This window comes from Panicum virgatum, chromosome 9N (assembly GCF_016808335.1).
Source record: "Panicum virgatum strain AP13 chromosome 9N, P.virgatum_v5, whole genome shotgun sequence".
In the NCBI taxonomy this organism is placed as follows: Eukaryota; Viridiplantae; Streptophyta; class Magnoliopsida; order Poales; family Poaceae; genus Panicum; species Panicum virgatum.
In genome coordinates, this window is record NC_053153.1 from 21,116,864 (window position 1) to 21,134,907 (window position 18,044).

The following is an 18,044-nucleotide window of genomic DNA, read 5'->3' on the forward strand; positions in this document are numbered from 1 at the left end:
GGACCTCGTACTAGCCTAGGGGCCGGTCCAGAATAGGTCCCGCGGGCCTGCAACTAAGCTGTAACTTTGAAGTGGTACACAGGTTAAGCCTTGACTGGTGGTAGCCAGTCTCAAACCATTGAGCCTACCTACCAGGGGGTCCCGGCATCCGCTCTAAGGTTTCGTGCAGATCAAGGTCCAGGTTCGATGGTAGACAGACTCAAAACAACTGAGTCTGTCTCCCAGGGGGCTCGGGGCGTTTGCTTTGAGACACTACCCAGATCGATCCTGCATGCATCAAACAACTAAGTTGCAGTATCATTGCTTGCATACAAGCGAGTTTGATTCTTCTGTCCGTAGTTCTTTCTGCTACACAGGGAAGAGAATAACACGCTTGCTCAGCTTGCAAACTATGCCCAAGGACACTCGCCCAACCTCATATGGGGGTCCGGAGTGTCTCCTACGGCTCGAGTGGCAGAAAGGTCCAGACACCAGAACCTATCCACCAGGGGGCCAGGGCGCCGGGGTGCTGTATACCGCAAACCAGCAATTGACAAAAAGCTAAGTTGAAGTTTTCTTCTATTCCAAAATTTCAACTAGTACAATGTTTGTTACATAACACAAAAGATACAAATGTATAATGCCCAGCTCAAGGCTCTGCAGGCTCCCGCTTGAAGTAGGCGGCGATGAAGTCGACGACCTCCCGCACGCTGTCCCGAGCGGCGGCCTCCGTCTCCGCTACAGGACCGTCGACAACGGGCGTTAGTGAGATAGCCGGGTCGTGGCTCCGGAGGCAGGTCAGGATGTGCTCCGCCACCATCCGGATCAGCTCCCGGCCCTCGGCTTCAAGCTGGCCAGCAAGGACTGGCTCCAGACGCCGGAGCCTATCCGAGGTGGAGTTCAGCACTGGGAGGGTGTCAGCTATCGAAGCTGGCGGCTCCGCCACTTGGATTGGGCTCATTCCAAGCGGCACCAGTGCTAAGCTCGCTTCGGTCGCCCAGTCAGCAATTCGCTGGGCCCCCACGCACTGGTCCTCCTGGAGCTTCTGGACCGCCTCCTGGACTGCCCCCTGCACCCGGGTGTCCAGAGCCGCCTTGGCCACCTCCACTTCGCGGGACCTCTCCTCGAGCTCGGCCTTCCTCTTCTCCGCCCACTCCTTCAGCTTCTTGAGGGAGTCCCGCTGGCGCCCAAGTTCCTTCTCCATGTTGGAGGCGTGGGACTCCCGCTTATCGAGGGACTTCCGCTCCTCCTCCAGATCCGGCTCGGCAATAGCCAGCTTGCTGTCTCTCTCCTGCAGTTGCTCGCGCCATCCCTGCAGAGTCGCAAAGAGATCGTCGAGCTCCTGCCTCTGGACCTCGAGACCCTGGCTGTGAGTCTCCAGCTCGGACTGCTGGGCCGCGAGGCGAGTCTCGAGGTCAGACCGCTGAGCCGCGAAGCTAACAACCTCCAGGGCGAAGGTCTCCTCCCGCTGCGCCACGTTTTTCTCCCGGCTCGATACTGCGAACTCCCGGTCAAACACCTTCCGAAGGTTGACCCGGTAGGCCTCTTGATCGGCCTTGAGTTTGGACCGGACTTCCGCAGCATGGGAGGCTTCAGCCTTCGTGTGCGCTTCCACGCGGGTGTGCCAGACGGAGAGGCGCTGGCGCTCGCTCTCCAGAGCAGCCCACTCCCGCCGGAAGGCCGCCTCGGCGGAGGAGGTTGCCTCCTCTATCGCCCGCCGGACCTGGACCAGCACCTGGGGGAGGGGAGTCGCTTCTTCCTCCGGGGGTTGAAGCTGCAGGAGTTGCCTGCCGAAAACCACCTCCAACTCCTCCTCTGCAACAGGACCGGAGTTGGAGGTGGGAGCTTCCGGTGTAGGCATCGGAGCCTCAGTAGCCGTTGCGCTCGCCGCTGCAGTGCTTGTCTCCGGCGCCTCCACCGCCGTGTCGGGTGCGGCTGCGCCCAACACCGGCGCCTCCACCGCCGCCGCGTTGGGAGCGGCTGTGCCCAGCACCGGCACCTCCGCCGTCGCCACATCAGGTGCGGCTGCGCCCAGCACCGGCGCCTCCGCCGCCGCCGCATCAGGTGCGGCTGCGCCCAACACCGGCACCTCCGCCGCTGCATCAGGTGTGGCTGTGCCCGGCACCGGCGTCTCAGCTATCACCGCGTCGGGCGCAGCAGCACTTGACATCGGCGCACCAGCCGTCGTCATGTTGGGCACCGCCAGGCTTGCGGAAGCCGCTGCACCTGCGCACTCTGCACCCGTCGTCGCACCCACCGTCGCAGCCGAGGCCACTGACGCCTGGACCCCTGCTGACGGACCAGTGGCGGCGGAAGAACTGCTTGGGCGTCCAGCCCTGGCAACAAAGAAGAGAAGCCTTCAGTAAAGAACAGAGCACCCAGAACAAGCGGAGTGAGCAAAATGGCACTAACCCAGGAGCACCAGGTATCCAGCGACCACGGAGGCCCGATGACTGCCTTTGTTGCTGCCGCTGTTCCCGTGTTGGCGATGGAGGCGCAACCCAGGACTGGTCCTGCTGCTGCTACTCCTGTTGTTGCTGCTGCAGCTGCTCCTGTGGCTGCCGCCGCCGCTGCTGCCTACGGGAGCTGTCTCTCGGCGGTGATGGTGGCGGCGCGGTCGCCCCGAAGGACCCGCGAGGGCCGGTGGGCCGGGAACTGCCCTGGCCCGTGCCCTCAGCAGTCCTCTGGCGCTTCGCGGCGGGCTCCCCAACTAGGGTCCTGTCGCCCCGTTGCAACCTGCGCCGGCTCGCATCACCCGACGACGCATCGGAGCTGCCCCGTACCTGGCTGGGACCGACTGTGGCAGCGCTACTAGCCATGGCTTGCTTGCCCTTCGTAGTGGGCCCGGCCCCTGCGGAGCTCGGCGTAGCTTGATCCCTAGACGTGCCAGGGATCCGGAGCCCACGGTTCGGGTCGCCTCCGGTCTGGCGTGGGGCCAGCCCCCCGTCGTCAATTGTTGGCAGGGTAGCCAGCACCGCCACCCTCGCAGAGTCCTCGAAGAGGGGGACAATACCCTGGGGAAGAATCAGGTTCTCCGGGATGAAGGTGTCCCCCATCACCGCCCGCACCAGGACCTCCAAGGCTTCCTGGGTCAGGTCGCTCCCCTCTCCGCGATGGGTCCTGTTGCAGTCGTTGAGGCCGATGAAGCTCCAAGCAGGGTGCGACCGCTGCTTCAGGGGGGCAATCCGACGCTTCAGGAAATCTCCGAGCACGTGCCACGAGGTGAGGCCGCTCTCTGCCAGCGACCTGATTTTGCCTAGCACGAAGTCGAATTCCGGCTGCAGGGACGGCTTGGCCCTCCAGGATGCTCGGTCGGTGGCGGGTCCCTCAGTTGGCAAGGCGAGGCACTCGTTGGCTTCGGTGGTGGCGATCACCCAATCCTTGCGCCACTCCTCCTACTTCCCGCCAGTAAGGCCGGGAATGTAAGGCGTCGGTGGGTCGCTCCTTGTCTGGAAATAATACGCCCCCACCTCGTCCTTCGTCCTCCCGGACTTCACCAGTATGAAGAAGTAGCGGAAGAGGATGATGCAGGGCCGCACTCCCACGAACATCTCGCACAAATGCACGAAGATGGACGTCAGGAGGAGGGAGTGGGGTGTCAGGTGCTGAAGTTGGAGGCTGAAGTCTTCCAGCAGCAACAGCAGGAACGAAGAGATCGGCAGCCCCACGCCGGTGGAAATGTGTGAGGTGAATAGCACAAACTCCCCGGCGCGGAGGTTGCCAAGGGGAACCGAGCCTGCTCGAATCCCCCAAGCAGTCTCCTGGGCACTCCATCCAAGCAAGCGGCGCACCGTGCTCAGCTCCTCCTCGGACTAGAAACGGCAGGGATGAGCAAGGGATGCCATTTCTCTGTGGAGGTGGGGAGAAATCTATGCGGGGGAGCAAGGGGCAAGGAAGCTCGAAGGCAAAGGGGCGCAAAGGTGGAAGGAAGAAGGCGAATACGGGAAAGTAACCGCGGTATGTGGTTCACCCCGTTATAAAGCCTGACTCAACCAGCGCGCCCCGCAACCGTCGCCGGAAACCAAGCGACGCCTGCACCTAATGTTGACCACCCAGTCCATGACAAGGGGGCGCAGGCCCACTATCAGGGGGGTGGGGCGTGTAACAGACAAAGGTGTGAAAAGGCGGGATCCGAACCGTCGCCCGCGCGCGGAGCAAGGCGGAAGCTGAGCTGACGTGCGCGTATTAAACGCTGGCGTGGCCAAGCTTTTCGGGAACTGCGCCGGTAGTAAATATCCCGTTTACTCCGGCCGCAACAATGCCGAGCGTCGCGCACGTGACTAGGAGAACCACCGTATGTGGGGACCATGAGTCAGTAAGCCGTTGCGATGCGATGAGACAGCAAACAACCCGATAGATGGTCAAACCGATCAAGACCCCTGCAGTAAGAAGCTTCAAGCCATGTAGAGCCAAATCGTAGTAGTGGCCCCACCTGCGGGTTCGTACCTCCCCCGAGGTGGGCCCGGGGGCCACTATTGGTACCCTGTAGCAGGGATACCCACTCCTACTGCAGCGAGGCGGAGCCTGCGTAGTTATCCGTAACTACTCCCAAAGGACGGAGCAGCCAGGCCCCATGGGTCAGGCTCTTACCTCACCAGGCCAACGGCCCCGAACCCGTTCCCCGCTTGGGGTAGGTCCGGAGACGCCACGTGTCCCTGAGGAAGGGAAGCTCCGAAGCTGACAGCCGAGGCCCCGGACCCCCCATAGGGGTCCGGGACCTCCCACGTCCGTCCGGACCTCCCACGCGGTAGAACCAACATACTGCCGGGGGGTCCGGACCCGCCACGTGTCCCGGGGGCACGTAGCGCGGGCTCGAGCGCGCACCTTCCGCTGGAAGACTCGCCCACCCACCGCATTCAATGCGGTGGGGTGAGGCATGCTCTTCCACCACGGCACGCGGGGCAGCCTTTGCCAGATGTCAGTGTGCACCGCGTATTACCAAGGTACACAGTGCAGCCGCCTGCGCTGCACCCGTGCAGAGCCCGTCTGCCACATTAATTGAAAACGACGGCACGACGTTTTTCCATCATGCCGCCTACGCCGCAAGCTACGCAGCCCGTCAGCTACGTGGAAGGCGACGCCGCTAGCTACGCCTAGCGCCGTTCCGACAAGATGGTGCCTGGACATGCTGAATGGGGGACTCTAGGAGCAGGCAAGGATATTCGGGAGAAAGATCTCCTTTGCCTGCGATGCCATAATGTATGAACAATACGTTATTTTATACTACATCGTTGGGCCCACCTGTCGGGGACCCAGCAGCCATGTACGCGCCTACCTTGAGATATAAAGGAAGCACTCGCGTCACCATCCCGGCGTGGTGGAGATCAAGCCACGTACAATCTTCTTCTCCGGGCTCCCACAATCCTTGGCAAGCTCCGCGAGAAACACCCCGATCACCAAGATCGCTAGGTGATGCCAATCACCAAGAGTAACAAGCTAAGGCCTTCACTTGAGCAAGAACCGATCACCAAGAACGGATGCACACTAGCCTTTCTCTACTCAAGTCCTTAATCTTGCTTCTTGATTGATTGAAAGCACAAGTATGTGAATGATGAAGCTCAAGGTGGCTCTTGACTATGGTATGAGTGTTTGGATGTTGCCTGGTGTCAAGAGTGGGCGAAATGACCCATTGGAGGGGTATATATAGGCAGCTCACACAAATAGAGCCGTTGGAGAAAAGCTGCCAGAAAACTGCGTAGCGCCGGTTAATCCGACGTACCCCCCATTGTCATCGTCGGTTTAACCGGTGAATGTAAACTTCCTCTTCTGAAAACTAGCCGTTACAACTGGGGCAGATTAACCGACGTAGCATCGGTTTAACCGGTGAGTGTAGTTGTCCACTGAACCACTGAAAATCAAGTCTCTGGACAACTGCACCGACGTTAACTCAAACCTATCGTCGGTTTAACCGGTGAGTACAACTTTTGAATTCCTCTGAAAAAACCATCTCACTGGTCAATTGCACCGACGTCTTGATTCAAACAGCGTCGGTTAATCCGGTGAATAGAACTTGAATTTCCCTGGAAAAACCAACTCTGGACCAATGCACCGACGTTAAATTCAAACACGTCGGTTTAACCGGTGTATTGAATTTGTCCAGACTCTGCTGACTTCGTTTAACCGACGTATAGAAAATTGAGAGCGTCGGTTAAACCGGTGTATAGACTTTTTCTGATTTTGTCTTTTCTGATTTGAGTCTTGAATGAAATCCAAATATTCTTGAGATATAGTTTGAGAACCACTTATTTGAACTTCTAGAAACCTGAGTGACCATAGTGTGCATCCATTTTCAAATGACCAAAAACACCAAACAGTAGATAGACATCCCCACTAAATATTGTTGATGCAGCATTATATTTTAGCACCATTAACTACATGTATAATATTCTTATTATTGTTATTATTACATGTCTAGTATTCTTAATATTGTCATAGTTATACCACCTGATCTGCAATAATTTCTCAAATACATATAGTTAGTTGTTTATTAGATATACAATTCCCCTTCCGTTTGAAGGATAATTCATAATTTATTTTGGATACAAATTCCTAACAAAATTTATTGAAGGTTAACCGTGGTGACCGACTATTGGTTAACAAAATCTTAGCATCTAGCTTATTCAATAGTCTATATCTATCTATCTATACTATAAAAGTTAAAACAATTGAGATCCTTTCTCACCAAGATTAGGCCCACCGTACCCCTCACGGAGGTCCCACTTATCAGCCCAAAGGTTTGACGAAAGAAGGTGTAGACCCACGAAATTGATAGAAGAAAAAAGTTTCCATCAAAATACTAATACTTTTTACACTAAACACTTTTATCTACCCACCTTTGTACCCACTTGTTACTTTCCATTGTATAGAAATGAGGCAACCATAATTTTTGGTAAGACATCCTAAAATCTCTCCTTTTATTTCTTTATTGTTGTGAGCTGATTAACCCTCTTTTCTTTATCTTCATTTTGTGTTGTGCACTGGTTGATTGAGTGCCAAACCTTCCATTTGTGTTGTGCGCTGGTTGATTGAGGGCTTTTGTGCTCCATCAGGTGCGCCGCTCCCACGCTCGACTGAGATTGGCTCGTGGGCAGCCGTCACACTATCGCCGGGCCGCCTTCGCGAGCGCCCACTGCAATATGCTGTCGTCGCGATGGCCGACTGCCCCAGGCAAGTGCCGGCCTTCATCTTTGATCTTGGATTCATTAAATCAGCGGTGAGGATGCCACCCCCTCCCCCCGTTGCACCTTGGCCATGGTGCATGTTTTCTCCATGGCGTCCAGGGATTTGTCTAGCGATGTTTGTTTTTTTGTTTTGCTAACTGCCGTCGAGATCGCTAACCTTCATTTTTGTTCTTTGTTTCATTAAATCAGGGCACTGTTAGGATCCACCTGTGTTTCCCGTCAGATCCTGACCCCCCAAGTTGCATGTTGTATCAATGTATTTATTTTTTCCATGGCGTAGGACATCAAGCAACATCGATCGTCTAGGGACTTTATTTAACAATGTTTGTTTTTTTTAATTTACTTGCATGCGTCAGGCGATGAATTCTTAGAGCACATATCGGCAAGCTTTTTAGCATCAATCCCCAGGGTATAATTATTTTTGGTGAAATTAGATGTGTAATTATATGTGCCCAATCCGTTATCCATCATTCGTGGAAAAGTTCACTGCATATGTGATACCTATAAACTTAAGGGTGTTGGTGAATCGGAATGTCGTGACCAGCCGGGGTCCAGAAACAGCAATTGAGTTTGCTCTCGCTTTGGTGGAGCGTCTATATGTCAAAGAGAAGATGGAGGAGGTTGATGGGCCTTTGGTAAGCTGTAAGTTATAAAACTCATCTGTTTCTCTTTGTTGTGTTATTCCATCACGCAACAAATGATATTTTTTAGTAGTAGTTCGATGCAATCCAATTACTTTTAAACCATTTGACTTTAAACACGTGCCTGTGGCACGTACATACAATTGAAATAAAAAGTTGAAACAATTGAAACTATTGTTCACCATATTAGGCCCATTGTACCCCTCACGGAGGTTCCACCTCAGATCCAAAGGTTTGACGAAAGGGGTGGTGACCCATTTTTTGATAGAAGGAAAATGATTTCACCAAAATTCTAATTCTTTTTACACCAAGCATTCATCTACCTAACTCTTGTACTAGTATATTACTTTCTTTTGGCACACACTTTACTTTCCTTTACACATGCATTTACTCATAATTCGCGTCATTATTTATTTTGGAAGGATAATAATTGACATCATTATTTTCTAGAAGGAGCCATAATTCGCGTTATTATTTTAATTGGAAGGATAATAATTAACATCATTGTTTTACGAAAGAAAAGAAATACATATATTATTTTTGGATGAAAAATAAATAACATCATGCATTCACTCATAATTCGCGTCATTATTTGTTTTGAAAGGATAATATTGACATCATTGTTTTATGGAAGAAAAGAAAGATGTGTATTATTTTTAGAAGAAAAATAAATAACATCGTTGTTTAGTGGAAGGAAAATTAAATACGTGCCACATCTCCACTAGTAATACAAATTACAAATAAGCACTATTAGTAATTCAAAATTACTTAGACTATTAAATATTTGTCTCACTCTCATACAAGACCTTAATTATGACCACAATCCATATGATGCATTCACTCCTATCATTTTCTTGGTTTGCCGATAAAAAATGAAAAAAAAAGTGGTGGAGCCTTTCATCGATGTTTTCATCCCTAGGCTCCTGTGACATCTCGCCCAAAGATGCCATCCACCAACACAAACTAGATATAGAAAATGAAAAATAGCAACCGCGCTATTGAGTTACTACATTCTAAAGTGAACTATCAATTTACATTAGACAACGCCGCAGTATCCTAACTTCAATGAAGTGCATTTGCACGCTACGGTAGACTCCGGACCTCCACAGCAATTCGCCATGCACACTTACTAGCGACAGAATTGAAGGATTTGTAGTACTCAAAAGCATCTACAAGTATTACAACATCAAAGTTTATTATTTTCGTTCATGACTAAGTGCTACCATGTGGGCAGTAAACTAATTTCAAGAATTCAAATTCTAAACAACCATTTTCAGTAACAATATTAAAATCACCAGCTCTATAAACCTTCAACTCTCTCAAATTACAAATGTTGGTACCCTGTAGCAGGGATACCAACTCCTACTGCAGCAAGGCAGGACTCACGTAGTCATCCATAACTACGCCCTAAGGGGCGGAGCAGCCGGGCCCCAGGGGTACGGCTCTTACCTCACCAGACGAACAACACCGTACCCGTTCCCCGCTCTGGGAACGGGTCTGGTGACGCCACGTGTTCCTGAGGAAGGGAAGCTCCGCGCCAACAGCCAAGGGCTCGGACCCCCATATGGGTCCGGGACCTCCCCGCGTCCGTACGGACCTCCTACGCACGTAGAACCAATATACCACCGGGGCGGGGTCCGGGGGCGCCACGTGTCCCGTAGGCGCAGGCGCGGGCGCGAGTCTTCCGCTGAAAGACTCGCCCACCCACTGCATTCAATGCGGGTAGTTGAGGCGTGCTCTGCTGCCGCGACGCGCGGGGCAGCATTTGTCAGGCCTCACTGTAGACCGCATATTACCGAGGTACACAGTGCAGTCGCATGCGCCGCATCCGCGCAAAGCCCGTCTGCCGCATTAAATGGATACGACGGCACGACACCCTTTCATCATACCGCCTATGCCGCAAGCTACACGGCCGTTCAGCTACGCGGCAGGCTACGGCAAGCTACGCCCTAGCGCCGTTTCGACAAGATAGGGCATGGCTATGCCGGACGGAAGATTCCCATGAACAAGGCAAGGAAATCCTGGAATAAGATCTTTCCCAGGCGTAGCACTATAATAGCGCTAGGTCATTCGTATTAAATACAACATTGTTGGGCTCATCTGTCGGGGACTCAACAGACTCTCTAAGGACAAGGGAAGCCAGGCACAACATAAGCTCGGATTCACTCCGAACAATCCCGTTCTCAACCTCTTGAGAGCACAAGTAATACAACACACAGTGGACGTAGGGTATTACGCTCCGACGGTCCGAACTACTCTAAACCTGTTGTGTTCATCGTGTTCTTGCATCTAAATTGGACTAATGCTAGCTACCCCCCGAGTACTCACCCTCTGGGTTTAGGCGGGTGCACTACGCCACCCGGCTGTGGGTTTGCACACCACGACATTTGGTGCGCCTGGTAGGGGCAGCTTTAGCTGGTCTTAGTTCGTCTCTTGCTCATCTCCATGGTTCGGGTGGTTGAGCACACCCACCACCACCACGACGTGGAGATGACGGAGGGTGTGGCGTCATCCGCGCCACACGCCTCTCGCCTTTCTGCGCCAGGGGCAACTGTGCCCGTGGAGCAGCCACCGTCGGCAGTGGCGCGCGCTGCACGTCGGCGAGAGTCAGGGCGCCCGTCAAGAGCCCCCTCACAAGCTGCGAGCGGCGGAACGCTGGCAGCAGCTAGGGAGTTGCTTCGCAACCCTCCGGCTGCTCCAGCCTCGCCAGACGCCCTGAGGCAGTGGCGGGACGACGTTGACCGTCTCCTTCATCTGGCTCAAGCCTCCCCCAGTTCTGCAAGGACTGGGCAACGACCTCCGCCTGGCAATGCGGTGGAACCCTACCACCAGCGCCAGGGTGGTGCGTCGGCGTCCGTGTGCTCCCCCACGGTGAGGGCTGCGCGAACAGAAGTCCTGCGTGTGGAGCTCAACCACAGGCACGCGGGTGAGGACGCCCGCATCTCGGTGGAAAGGGCGCGAGAACGCCACCTCAACATCGAGGGCCTCAACATCGACGCCGACTTGGATGCAGCGGCACCCAAGCCTCCGGGAAACGCCCGGATACAGGCGGGCACCCCGGTGGCTGGGGTGGGTTGCGCTGCGCCGGCGGATCACCTCCTCGCGGTGGCATGGCCGTCCAAGTTCTGCCCGCACATACCGGAGAAGTACAACGGTACCACTAACCCGTCGGAGTTCCTGCAGGTGTACGTTACCGCCATCACAGCAGCTGGTGGCAACGACGCTGTCATGGCGAGCTACTTTCTTGTAGCCTTGACTGGGCCAGCCCAGACTTGGCTCATGAACCTCACTCCTGGGACGATTCAGTCCTGGGAGGAGCTCTGTGCGAGGTTCACTGCGAACTTCGCCAGTGCGTACCAGCAGCATGGTGTGGAGGCCCACCTCCACGCCGTGAGGCAGAAACCCGGAGAGACGCTCCGAGCATTCATCTCGCGCTTCACCAAGGTACGGAGTACCATTCCTCGTATCTCTAACACATCTATCATTACTGCTTTTCGTCAGGGGGTACGTGATGAGAAAATGCTCGAGAAACTGGCGACGCACGAGGTGGAAAGCGTTACCACACTTTTCTCCCTGGCTGACAAGTGTGCCAGGGCAGCGCATGACACTCAGCCCCCCAAAACGGAGACGCCAAGGCTGGTGGCTCCGGAGCTACCGTCCAGGGCAGTGGCAATAAAAAGAAGAACAAGAACCAGGGTCGCGGGGAGCCACAAGCCGGCGGTCCGGTCGCTGCAGCAGCGGCACCAACTGCTGTGGCAGCGGCTAGGGGCTAGAATGCGCATGGCAAGCGTCCGTGCCCGCAAGGTGGCAACGGAGGTTCATGCCCAGTTCATCCCACCGCTCGACACAGCGCCGCTGACTGCCGCGAGAACCAAAAACTCGCGAAGCGGGTCAGTGGGCGGCGGGAGCAGGCCTCCAAGGATGGCTCACCCCCTTCTCGCCAGCGGTCTTGCAAGGAGAAAGCCTCCGACAGTGAGGCTGCTGCCGGGGAGAATGAGCTGGGGTACCAATCCCCCGCTCGGGAGCTGAAGGGCGTTTACAGCCACGACAACTCCGACTCTGACAATGAGGAGCACCGCAAGAAGCTGTACATAATGTATGGCGGAAGCTGGGAGCTTGTCTCCCGGTGGGACGTGAAGACCCTTCGCCGAGAGGTCCTTTCGGCGAAGCCGGGGGTCCCGAAGGCGGCGCCGCACCACAGGTGGAGGAACACCACCATCTCCTTCGGGCCATCTGACTGCCCGGAGAACATGACCGGGGCTGGTGTACTACCTCTAGTCACCGCCCCTGTCATAGCCAACATCAGGCTCTATCACGTGCTGATTGACGGTGGGGCTGGTCTCAACGTCATCAGCTATGCAGCGTTAAAGCAGCTGCAGATCCCGGAGTCCAAGCTGACTCCCTCTCGCCCATTCTCCGGAGTGGGCCCACATCCGGTGTTCCCTCTGGGGAGCATCACTCTGCCGGTCACGTTCGGGACCGAGGAGAACTTCCGTACATAGAGCGTCTAGTTCGATGTTGCGGAGTGAACCTCCCGTTCGATGCCATCATTAGCAGACCGGCTCTCTACCGCTTCATGGCCATTGCCCATTACAGGTATTTGGTCCAGAAGATGCATTCCCCTGCCGGTGTCCTCACCGTGCGGGGTGACCGCACCGCTACCGTCGCTGTAGTTGAGAAACTGCATGCTTTGGCGGCAGAGACTGCACGTTCCGAAGAGGACCCATCCACCTCGCGAGCCAAGGTGCCTGCCAGGGCACATAAGGTTCAACTGTCCGACCCGGACAATGTTCCCGTGAAGACCGTGCAAGTCGGAGCGGATTCCTCCCGGACCACCCGCATCGCGGGGAAACTGGAGGAGAAATAGGAAGACGCGCTCATCACTTTCCTCCGGGGCAAATGTGGACGTGTTCGCCTGGGAACCGTCACAGATGTCCGGGATCCCCAGGTAAGTGATCGAGCATCATCTAAGGATCTACCCTGACGCCACGCCGATACGTCAGAAACCTCGGAAGCAGTCTGTGGATCGGTAGAACTTCATCTGTGAAGAAGTCCGCAAGCTGCTACACGCTGGCTTCATCGTGGAGATCCACCACCCTGAGTGGTTGGCCAACCCGGTCGTCGTCCCAAAGGCCAAGGGAAGCCAGGCACAACACAAGCTCGAATTCACTCCGAACAATCCCGTTCTCAACCTCTTGAGAGCACAAACAATACAACACACAGTGGACGTAGGGTATTACGCTCCGGCGGCCCGAACCACTCTAAACCTGCTGTATTCATCGTGTTCTTGCATCTAAATTGGACTAATTCCAGCTACCCCGAGTACTCACCCTCTGGGTTTAGATGGGTGCATTATGCCACCCGACTGTGAGTTTGTACACCACGACAACAAATATAGTACAAATAATTTTGTGTCCTTAACTACGATTATCGATATCTAAAAGTTTTATGAATAAACCAATGCAAATATTATTAGATTAGTTATGAAAAAAATACTTTCACAATCGAAGTGAAGTCGTTTTGGAAAAAAAAGCTATTAAGATTGGAAATTTGGATTTTTTTTAAATAATCGTTTGAATCCTCAATCATATGCTCGAGGAGTCGTGGTCGAGGCGGAAAGCTTCCAAAAGGCCCCGCCCGCTTCCTCCCCAAGCCTACTTTTTTTTTTTTTTGAGAAATCCCCAAGCCTACCTGGCAACCTTCGAAACCGGGCGCTCCCGGATCCACCCCCGAAGTCCAAAAGCGAAGCCCACCAGCGCCGCAACGGCGAAACCATCGGAACCCTAGATCCCTCTCGCCTGAGGTCCAGAACCCTAGATCCACCATGCACCAGCCCAGAGCCCGCTACCCGCCCGGCTACGGCGGAGGCGGCGGCGGAGGAGGAGGAGGCGGCGGCGGCGGAAATCACAACTACTACGGCCGAAACCCGCAGCCGCAGCCGCACCACCACCAACACTACCAGCACCAGCAGCCGCCACCGCAGCAACAACCGCAGCAGCACGCGCATAGGAACTCATCGCATCAGCATCAGCAGTGGCTGCGGCGAGATCAGGGCCCCGCCTCCGCCGCGGGGTCTGGAGATGCTGCGGTGAGGACGGCGGCGCAGCTCGACGCTGTAGACTCGAGGTGTTGACTTCGCTGATTTGCCCATCGCCTCCGGTGAACCATGTTTTGGTCTTTGCTTGGTGCCGTGCCACCCTCTAGGGTTTGTGCTTTGTTTGGCTTGATGTAGAATCGACAACAGGCACCAAGCAGAGTACTCGAATGATGGGTAGTTGATTTTGTTTGCTGTCTTGCTGCATTGGGTATAGTTCTACTGCTATATCATGCTGACATCAGTTAATGAGCTTGCTAACTGTTCTTTGATTAGGTCATTTGTCTGTAAAAAGTAACCTAATCATTGTTGTATGCATGCTATTCGGCGTAAAATGGCTAGCACTCTCTACCATGTGTTTTCTATGCCTAACTGCGTGATGTTAACATTTTTTATTTTCCTGTTGTTGTTTTCTCTACTTCCCCACTATATAAATAATTCGCTTGGCTGTTTTGGGTTTATCATGAATGTGCTGTTGATTGAACTTAGTGGGGCCTTCACTTGTTTATTTCAGTTCTCAAGATTGGAAGGCGCAATTGAATATACCAGCTCCGGATACACGCTACAGGACAGAGGTGAGTTTATAGTCTTATTATCTTTTCATGTTCTAGTATATATGCACAATGCATCCCAGTTTCTTTGAAAACTGTCTCAGAAAAGTTCTTGGATGTCTCCCATTTGTTTACATGTACAGTCAATTGATTATTTTCTATCTGATATTTGTCTTGCCTTACGCAGGATGTCACTGCAACAAAAGGCAATGAGTTCGAAGATTATTTTTTGAAACGTGAGCTGCTTATGGGAATCTATGAAAAGGGCTTTGAAAGGCCATCCCCTATTCAAGAAGAAAGCATTCCGATTGCACTGACTGGAAGTGATATTCTTGCAAGAGCGAAAAATGGGACTGGGAAGACTGCGGCATTTTGCATTCCAGCACTTGAAAAAATTGATCCCGAGAAAAATGCCATTCAAGGTGACTTCATGTGCTCAAATTTAGAAGGAACCATAGTTAGTCACATTTTATTATCGCTGGTACCATCATGTGAGCAACTTAATTGGTCAGAAAGATTGTCTTAGTCACTTTTCTCCAATTCCACCATGTATCTGTTTCTTCTCAGTTGATGTTTCATGGCCACCGAATTGTTGCTATACTTATTACTGTTGGTCATGTCGATGGATTCGAATATAGTGAAACAATGACTCCTGAAATCTTTTTTATTTAAGTTCATCCATTCTTTAATTTTGGTCTGCTGTTTGTATTCACATCGAGAGAAATAGTTGCAGAAAGGTAACTTGTGCTATTGATATTAGGCATGAAATAAGAAAACCATTTGTGCTGTAGCCTTAACATTCTATTTTCTTTGCTGATCATGGGCACTTTCTCAGAAACATTTGTTGTGGATGATTTTTTTGTGTAATGCCTTTTTTACATCCACTTTGTATTAGTCCACTGTTGTGTTTCTTGTTGTCTCATTTTTGTGAACTTTACATATTGTTAAAATTAAGTCTTTTTTTCTGGTTTTGTGGTTCTTTTCTTCAGTTGTTATACTGGTACCAACAAGGGAACTGGCTCTGCAGACTTCACAAGTCTGTAAGGAGCTCGGGAAGTACCTGAACATTCAAGTTATGGTCAGCACTGGTGGAACCAGCTTGAGGGATGACATCATGCGTTTGTACCAACCTGTTCATTTACTTGTTGGGACTCCTGGCCGTATACTGGATCTTACCAGGAAGGGCATTTGTGTGCTGAAAGATTGTTCAATGCTTGTCATGGATGAGGTATGACGAGGAACACAAGTAATACTTTTCTTGTTCTGCATCTCTATATTCTGTAATCCTAGCGTAGGCACCGGATGTGTTTTCTATTGACAAAAGTTGCTTAGCCTCATTTGATTTATTGATTAGCATTAATCATGTCAGTATATTGAAATTGTAGTCCCTTGCTGAAAGAAAAGAAAAACCTTTTGTATCTATTTTCATCTAGTTCACTGTGGCGTTGACCACACTTTTGTTTATGTGCTTGATACTAATCATTGATAATATGCACATATTGATACCACCTGGTCAAAAAACATCCCATATCCCTGATCTTAGAGCATTACAGCCTTCAAATTTCTACAATTTGCTGATTTGCAGTAGCAGGTTGCATTTTACCTTTACATAAATGTGTGCATGGTATATTTTGATAATTCGTCGTGTTAGAACTTTCATGGTCTTTCGTGTTGCTTCTGGGATACTTTTTGATACAGATGTTGCAACGGGTTATATTTTTGTTTGTCAAACATTACAAGTTGAGCAAAAACATTATCAATTAACATGCAGGCTGACAAGCTATTAGCTCCAGAGTTCCAGCCTTCTGTAGAGGCACTTATTCATTTCCTTCCACCTAGTCGGCAACTGTTGATGTTTTCGGCAACCTTTCCTGTTACTGTCAAGGAATTCAAAGAGAAATACCTGCCTAAACCTTACGTTATTAATCTTATGGATGAACTGACCCTGAAAGGAATCACTCAATACTATGCTTTTGTCGAAGAAAGACAGAAAGTTCATTGCCTGAATACACTTTTCTCTAAGGTACAGGAAACATTAACTCTTTGTTCTAGTTTCATTCATATTTAAGTATAAACTAACCCACTGTCCTTGTTTGTGTCCTGGCCAGCTTCAAATTAATCAATCCATTATATTCTGCAACTCCGTTAATAGAGTTGAGCTACTAGCTAAGAAAATAACTGAACTTGGTTATTCATGCTTCTACATTCATGCTAAGATGTTGCAAGACCACAGAAACCGAGTGTTTCATGATTTTCGCAATGGTGCTTGCAGAAACCTTGTGTGTACAGGTCTGTACCCTTGTCAAATATTTTCTCACATCTTAGGAAAGATTATAATTTTTTGTAGGCATGGAAAATCTTGTTGGTCTTCCATTATGTAATTTACTTTCAGCACATGTGTCATTTATGTCCAATCTATGGTGTCTGTTCTTTGTTGCAGATCTGTTTACCAGAGGAATTGACATCCAGGCTGTTAATGTGGTCATTAACTTTGACTTCCCCAAGACCTCTGAGACATACTTGCACAGGGTACTTTGTTATCTCATCTTTTTCTAGAAGGCTATATGTGTTTCATAACTTTGTTGAACTTAAAAGTTCCTCAATATATGCATTTTTGCAGGTTGGTCGTTCTGGTCGATATGGACACCTTGGTTTGGCAGTGAACTTGATCACTTATGAGGATCGTTTCAACTTGTAAGTCTGTACTGCAGAAGTAAAGTAAGCCGTACTTCACTACTTCTCTTGTATTGAGATTTCTCGTTTTGCAGGTATAGGATTGAGCAAGAACTCGGAACAGAAATTAAGACAATACCCCCACAAATTGACCTGGCCGTGTATTGCCAATGATCAGCGCTGCAGTTTCCAAATCATCAATGCATTTATTTTCATGAAAAACTTGTCAGGAAAATACAGATGTACATAGCACCCATCAAGTGAGTTCTCCAACTGAGGCATCACTCGTTGCAAAACTCCTTGTATTGTCTGGGATACTATTTGATTCACCCTCGTACTTGTAGGGTTCGCTTTGGTGCCTTGGTGATGTTTCTAAGCTTACTTCAAGTAGTAGAGGAAGGGTTTCCTGTCGGCACTGATACCATTCAGTTTAACTGAGGGCATGCGCACTGGGCTTGCTTGGGAGGTCCGGAACATCGGTCAGAGAAAACAGTTCTTACTTCATAGATCCTGTTAACATTTTCATTGTACTTGTTTGCCTAAGTTCCTCTTGATTCGTCAGTTTTTTTTCCATTTTCTTTCCTTCAGTTATGACACATGGATATTTTTTTCTTAGCCAGCTTATTTTGTGTTTATTTTGTTTTTTTTCTTGGTCCATATGATTGCCTCTAAATTATTTTGCGTTCCTTCTAAGAATGCTCGTGCCCCTTCTGTAGTAGGATCCAAGCAACTGGCTCGACATCAAAACCCACTGAACGCAGCAGATCGACAGGAATTTGCACCTGGAAGCATTAGCATTGGAAAACGTTGCCGCGGCCCTGTAAGGAGTAAGGACGTGAGAGGCGGGTGAGCTCTAGTGGCTCCTTGAGCCCACTCTCACGCCGGCAACCCGGGTTCGAGCCCCGGGGCTGGCACCGGGGGGGCC

At 51.2% G+C, this 18,044-nt stretch overlaps 1 protein-coding gene across 1 annotated transcript; it reads left to right on the plus strand.

Moving 5' to 3' along the window:
• Nucleotides 1–13,478: 13,478 nt before the first annotated feature.
• LOC120692870 (DEAD-box ATP-dependent RNA helicase 12) lies at nucleotides 13,479–17,804 on the plus strand. Its single transcript, XM_039976268.1, has 10 exons — nucleotides 13,479–13,927; nucleotides 14,410–14,470; nucleotides 14,634–14,868; nucleotides 15,436–15,674; nucleotides 16,218–16,469; nucleotides 16,555–16,735; nucleotides 16,887–16,975; nucleotides 17,067–17,140; nucleotides 17,215–17,379; nucleotides 17,464–17,804. Exons 1-9 carry the CDS (start codon nucleotides 13,626–13,628, stop codon nucleotides 17,291–17,293), a joined length of 1,512 nt encoding a protein of 503 aa, XP_039832202.1. The 5' UTR covers nucleotides 13,479–13,625; the 3' UTR covers nucleotides 17,294–17,379; nucleotides 17,464–17,804.
• The last annotated feature ends 240 nt before the right edge of the window (nucleotides 17,805–18,044 follow it).